The sequence below is a fragment of the Pinus tabuliformis genome, chromosome 9 (assembly GCF_031772625.1).
Source record: "Pinus tabuliformis cultivar Carrire ecotype Pingquan chromosome 9, CPIR1, whole genome shotgun sequence".
NCBI classification, from domain to species: Eukaryota; Viridiplantae; Streptophyta; class Pinopsida; order Pinales; family Pinaceae; genus Pinus; species Pinus tabuliformis.
The window spans coordinates 605,548,675-605,555,525 of record NC_142307.1 but is presented as its reverse complement, the minus strand read 5'-3'; the positions used below and the strand labels follow the sequence as shown (position 1 = coordinate 605,555,525).

The 6,851-nt window shown below is 43.1% G+C and overlaps 1 protein-coding gene across 1 annotated transcript; it reads left to right on the top strand.

Moving 5' to 3' along the window:
- The first annotated feature begins 1,553 nt into the window (after positions 1–1,553).
- Positions 1,554–6,586, top strand: LOC149150039 (uncharacterized). Its single transcript, XM_089442676.1, has 8 exons — positions 1,554–3,026; positions 3,081–3,515; positions 3,891–4,346; positions 4,440–4,958; positions 5,178–5,714; positions 5,925–5,933; positions 6,113–6,228; positions 6,496–6,586. The coding sequence occupies exons 1-8, from the start codon at positions 1,554–1,556 to the stop codon at positions 6,584–6,586; spliced, it is 3,636 nt and encodes a 1,211-aa protein (XP_089298802.1).
- Positions 6,587–6,851: the final 265 nt, after the last annotated feature.

The following is a 6,851-nucleotide window of genomic DNA, read 5'->3' as shown; positions in this document are numbered from 1 at the left end:
AATAACAAGGTAAATAAGGAAACCCTGAAATATAGCCATAGTCGTATATTATGTGCTACAATGAAACAACAGTAATAGCCGCTACTTTGTACAATAACTGTATGTAAAGATTATAAACCAAAACAAAGACGAAGCCATTGACCAGTGACGGCATTGAATATACAAATAGAGCAGAGATATCATTATGAAGCTCAGTTGGAAAACCATTGACATTTAGAAACCCAGGCCGGGCCAAAACAATCACAAATCTAAATAAGACGGATAATGCCGAATTTATACAGCTGTGTAATCTGCTCATAACTGTCGAGAGCACAGAATTGAACTAGATCTGGTAAAATTACAGAACACAGAGTCTTAGACAAAATTTAACAGTGAATAGAAACTAAGGCATCGAGGCCATAACCTAGGCGCAGCTGGACCGGCCAACCCAGTAAGGCCGCCATGCATAGCCGCATAAGGGTTTGGTCCAGTAAATAACCTGAGACACAGGTAGAGAGCAGGCCGTCTCAGCCATGTAACAAACCCTCGAAACGCATTCAATGCAAACAATAGAACCCATGAAGGAAATGACTTACCTGAAACTGTCATGGTACCTAAACTCTTCAGTGGTTGAAGCAAGTGAGTTGCGGCATGTATCAGAACCTATCAACCGTTCAAGCAAACCCTGAATCAATTAGAGTATATACAGAGAGTCATAAACCAGCTATGGAATTGTAAGAACGAGAAACAGTGAGATATAACCAGCAATGGAAATGAAGTAGGGAGGCGCGGCAAACCTGGAAGAGGCAGAGGAGCGACGAACCAGAACAGCACAAAGAGCCTGGAAGTTGCAGTGCAAACCCGCGGAGGAGTTCGATGACTGGAGAGTGAACAAATGAACCATAAACGAAAACACTTGAACCTTTATACGCAGGATCAAACCCTAAGTAGGGCTGGACCGTCCGATTGAGCCAAGCAATCCCCATCGTTGAATTTGGGCGGGAGGCCGAGCGTAAATCCTAGGGCTGGTCAACCCTCTCAGACCACATGGCCATCACGTGATGAGGGGCCATTTGGGCTATGGTATCGGTGAGCTGGCGTGCTTATACTGCCATTTGGCAGTAGACATCAAATGATCGACCATCAACACACAAGTGTCAAGTCATACCATTAACAAAGGTTAAAGCAATACGTTGATGCGATATGTAAAACCCTTTATGTATAACCATAGTTATAAAGCTAAGAACCTTAACAGTCGCAATATTAATTAAAGAAAATATGTGTTCAGGGTGGTAGATGAGTTATACGATAAGTGGGTAATAATTATAAGGTTACAATTGTAAAGTTGATTGTAAAAAAAAAAAAATTTTATGACTGTAATTTTTAGTTTATAGAAAGGAGTGTGACAATGTGGTATCAGAGCCAAGTTCCAAAACTGTGACCTCTGGAACAGCAATGGGAACAGAAAGAGAAATTATCTTATACATGTATACAGTACAATGTCATTAATCATGTTTTTTGTGTACAACCAGGAATATATTGAGACATTCAACAGCTGACAGTTATACAGTAAGATGGAGGAAATGCCGGGAGCTGGCGGCATCCCACCAGATAACACAGGACTGTGGGTTCAGCTTGGTGCTGAGACACGCAGTACCAATCAGGCAATACTTCAAACAGTTCAAGAACTGAAGGGTGAGATGGCACGCTTGCGAGAAGACAATGCACGATTAACCATGGAACAAGAAAGAATATTGAAGAGCTTGTCTGAAAAACAAAATCCACCCTTACCCAGTCCTAGTGCAGAGCAACGAAGGGGCACTGAGGAGCGGAACTATGCTCCTGAGTTTTCAGAAGAACATGAAGACCATTCTGACAATGTGCAAGAGCAGCAGGCTACCAAGAGACAGAAAACGGAATTACAGGGGGAATTTCGTAAAATCAAACCCCCACTTTTCGATGGAGAGCAAGAGGAAGCAGCGGAAGCATGGCTGATCAATATTAATAAATATTTTCAACTGTATGAATATGATCAAAATCTGAAGGCACGTTTGGCCATATTCCAGTTGCAGGGCAAAGCCACCTTGTGGTGGGAAGAGATTAAAATTGTGAAGGGAGTAACTGAGCAAAGCATAACCTGGGAAAAGTTTCAGAAATATTTTAAGGAGAGGTATTTAACTGAGCGCTTTTATGATGAGAAGGCGCGAGAATTTCATGATTTACGACTAGGACAACAATCCATGGATGAATTCATAAATCGCTTTACTTCGCTACTGCGTTATGTGCCCTACATAAAAGAGGAGAAGGCCAAGGTGCAGAGGTTTGTGAGTAGTTTGCCAGCTTATATAAGAGAACGAATTGAGTTTGATAACCCCCGAACCATGGATGAGGCAATTAGGAAGGCCAGAATTTGCTACCAGCAGAACAAACAAAAGGGAGAAATTCCAAGCAGGAAATGGAATGAGAGAAAAGGTAGCAGAAATGCTGGAAGCAACAAAGGCAGCCGCGGAAATGGTGGCAAAGGGGCTGGAAAAGGGCAGTTTAACAGAAGCACGAATAAGGGTACTTTCCGGCCTAAGCCAAACGAGAGCAGGATTAGTGAACTTCCTGCTAAATCGGAGGTTGAAGGAACCAGACCTCCAGTTCAATGCTGGGTATGCGAGGGACCGCACTATGCTAGGAACTGTCCACAGCGTAAAAGAACTGATCAGATATCTCAAGTCCATGAAGCTTCCACTGTAGGGGATGTGGCGCGCAGTGTACCAAGGATCAATGCAGCATTAGAGGACCGACAGGCAGAATATCAACCTTCCATGGTGGAATTCGAAGGTAAGATTTCAACCCTTGCTGTAGCTGTACTTATTGATCCAGGAGCTACTTTAAGTTATGTTAGTCCAAAAGTAGTGGAACACTGTAAGTTACCATCAGAAAAATTCAAAAACCCATGGCTAGTCCAGTTAGCTACGGGAGCCAAAAGGCGGGTTCTAGCGAAAGTTAATAACTGCTCTTTCAGTATAGCTGGACAGCCTGTAACAGCAGACCTGAATGTACTTCCATTGGGCTCCTATGACATTCTTATTGGCATGGATTGGCTGGAAAAGCACTGGTCACTGGTGAACTGCAAAACCAAGACCATATACTATAAAGATGATGTGGGACAGCAGCAGGAATTACAGGGAATTAAACATCCTGTTCAGATCCGACCTATCACTGCAACTCAGCTAGCCAAATGTGTAAGGAAGAAATGCCAGATTTACGCCGTACAGGTTGGTTATGTGAACCAGAAAGATAAGATGTCTGCATTAAATGACATACCAGTGGTGCAGGAATTCACAGATGTTTTTCCTGAAGATATACCGGGTCTGCCTCCAAGAAGAGACATAGATTTCACTATAGAGTTGATACCAGGGGCAGCCCCAGTATCAAGGGCACCATATCGGATGAGCATACCAGAGTTAACGGAATTGAAGATGCAGCTCCAGGAATTGCTGGATAAGCAGTACATTCGACCTAGTGTGTCACCCTGGGGAGCTCCAGTATTGTTTGTGAAGAAGAAGGATGGGACCCTTCGCATGTGCATAGATTACCGACAGCTAAATAAGCTCACGGTCAAAAACAAGTACCCTCTACCCAGAATAGACGAACTCTTTGATCAGGTGAAAGGGGCAAAGTTGTTCTCCAAAATTGATCTGCGATCTGGTTATCATCAGATCAGGATCAAGGATGAGGACATTGCCAAAACTGCTTTCCGAACACGCTACGGGCACTACGAATTTGTAGTGCTACCTTTCGGTTTAACCAATGCACCTGCCACTTTTATGTGCATGATGAATAGCGTGTTTCACCAGTTTTTGGACAAGTTTGTACTGATATTTATTGATGACATATTGATATACTCTCGTTCCCAGCAGGAACATGAGGAGCACCTTAGATTGGTGTTGCAAACTCTTCGGGAGCATCAGCTTTATGCTAAATTTAGCAAATGTGATTTCTTTAAAGAGGAAATTCAGTATTTGGGTCATGTAATTACAAATGAGGGAATTGCGGTTGACCCCGAGAAGATAAAATCTATTATGGAATGGCCTACGCCCAAGGATGTTTCGGACATCAGGTCTTTCATGGGGTTAGCTGGCTATTACAGGAGATTTGTGGAAGGCTTTTCAAGAATAGCCTACCCTATTACCTCATTGCAAAAGAAAGGAAGGGCATTTAAGTGGACAGCAGAGTGCCAGCAGAGTTTCGACCGCTTGAAACACCTACTCACCACCGCACCCATCTTAAGAATCGCGGATCCTAATAAGGAATACGTGGTATGCACCGATGCAAGCAAAGAGGGCGTGGGGGGAGTGTTAATGCAGGAAGGTAAGGTAATAGCATATGAATCAAGGAAGTTAAAGGAACATGAGCAGAGATACTCTGCCTACGATTTAGAATTAACTGCCGTAATTCATGCACTTAAGATGTGGCGACATTACCTTCTCGGAAAGAAATTTCTGCTGTTAACTGACCATCATAGTTTAACGCATTATTTCAATCAACCCACTTTGAATGCGAGACAAGGCCGTTGGGCAGATTTTCTAAGTGGGTTTGACTTCGAAATAAAACATTTAAAGGGCAAAGAAAATCGGGTAGCAGATGCCTTAAGTCGGAAAGTTCATTGTTTATGTGAACTTTCAGCCAGCCGGTGGCGGAGTTCGCTAGTAGAACAAATAAAAACAGCAGCGGACAACGATTCAGCATATCAGCAGTTGAAGCAGCAGGTACAGCAATCTGATCATGGAAAGTTACAGCAAGGGTACACACTGGATAATACTGGATTGCTGTATTTCAATGGGAAAATGTATGTACCTAACTCCGATGACCTTAAGAAGCTGATCCTAGATGAATTCCACACCAGCCATTATGCTGGTCATCCAGGATACCAAAAGATGATTACAGCACTCAGGAAAGAGTATTACTGGCCAGGGATGAAGAGGCAAGTGGTGGAATATTTGGCAAAATGTCTGGAATGCCAGCAAATTAAGGCTGAACACCAACACCCAGCAGGACTGTTACAGCCTTTGCCTATTCCGGAATGGAAATGGGAAACCATTTCCATGGATTTTATAACCGGGTTACCACGGACAAAGAAGGGTAATGATTCTATTATGGTCGTAGTTGATAAACTAAGTAAAGCAGCACACTTTATACCTGTGCAGTCTACTTACAAGGCGGTACAAATTGCACATCTCTTTATGCAGAATGTGTTCCGCTTGCATGGAATGCCAAGGGTAATCATATCGGACCGTGATGTGAAGTTCACTTCTATTTTCTGGAAAACATTGTTTGCTGAGTTGGGCACCCAGCTGAATTTCAGTACAGCTTACCACCCACAAACCGATGGCCAAACGGAGCGAGTCAATCAGGTATTGGAAGATATGTTGAGGGCAAATGTGATGCTCAAGCCTAATCAGTGGGAAGAGTATTTGCATCTAGTGGAATTTGCCTATAATAATGGGTATCATACCTCCACCCAGTTAAGTCCCTTTGAGGTTTTGTATGGGCGAAAGTGCCGCACACCCTCAAGTTGGAGTGGGCTAGAGGATAAATTGAGTTTGGGTCCGGAAATGTTAAAAGACATGGAAGATATGGTAAAGAAAGTGCGAGCAAACTTAAAGGCTGCACAAGACAGACAGAAAAGTTTCGCAGACAGGAAAAGAAGATTTGCAGAATATAAAGTGGGTGACCATGTGTTTGTAAGGATTCAAACCAGAAGGAGCACACTGCAGTGGAGCGGGTGCGCCAAGCTGGCTCCCCGATATTTTGGACCGTTTCAGATTCTAGCTAGAGTGGGGCCGGTGGCCTACCAACTTGCTTTACCCAGTCACATTAAGATTCACAATGTGTTTCATGTTTCTGTCCTAAAGAAATATGTGTATGACCCTAGACATGTTATTCAATGGCAGGACGTACGGGTAAGAATTGACTCGATTGGTTTGATTATACAACTAAACTTAATGGAAATTGACTAAGTGCTGGTTGTTTGCAGGTCGAACCGGAAGGCGGGGTCCTAGTCGAACCACAGAGCATTCTCGACCGGAGAGAAGTGCGGCTGCGGAAACGGGCTATTACCCAAATTAAGGTGCTGTGGCAGCATTACGGCCCTGAGGAGGCTACATGGGAAGACGAGGAACTTTTCAGAAAAGCCTATCCAAATTTATTTAATGAGAATGGACATCGGGACGACGTCCAATCCCAGGGGGGGAAGATGTAATAACCCTGGTAACTTGTAATTTCCGGTAAATGCTGTGGTAAAAACAATATGGGTGACAACTTGTTTTTAAAAGACATTATTATTTGTTAAAAGAAAATATAATGAACTATTTTACACATGTGTTGAATGAAATGCTGGCAGCCTCCAAAAAGAGGCTTTTCTATTAAAAGAAATTAATCAGTTAAGAAACTGAAAAGAAAGACAACTGCCTCTCACCCTGAAGAGGGGTTGGAAGGAAAAACCTCTGGGCTGTTTGGGAACAGGCAGAGGAGAGATTCCAGAGAAGAGTTGCAGAGTGAAAGAAAACGGGTTATGTCTGGTTGTGATCAGATGACCCAGCACCGTGGTGCATAAGTCTTGTTGAGGGCTGCAGGCCTGCAAGACGGCTCGGGGGGAGAATCCAGTGCAGTGGATCTCAAGGTTGGGAGGTTAAGAGTGAAAACTCTACAGGTGACTACTGAAAACAAAGCACTTCTGTGATCGAACACCAGGTACGCTTCTTTAACCTTAGTTAAGAAAGGTTCAGGTATTGAATGTACTCAGTTATATCTTTTCTTTAAAAGTTGTTGTGTTTAGATATTTAGAATAAGATTACTGTTATTAAATAGACAGAATGAAA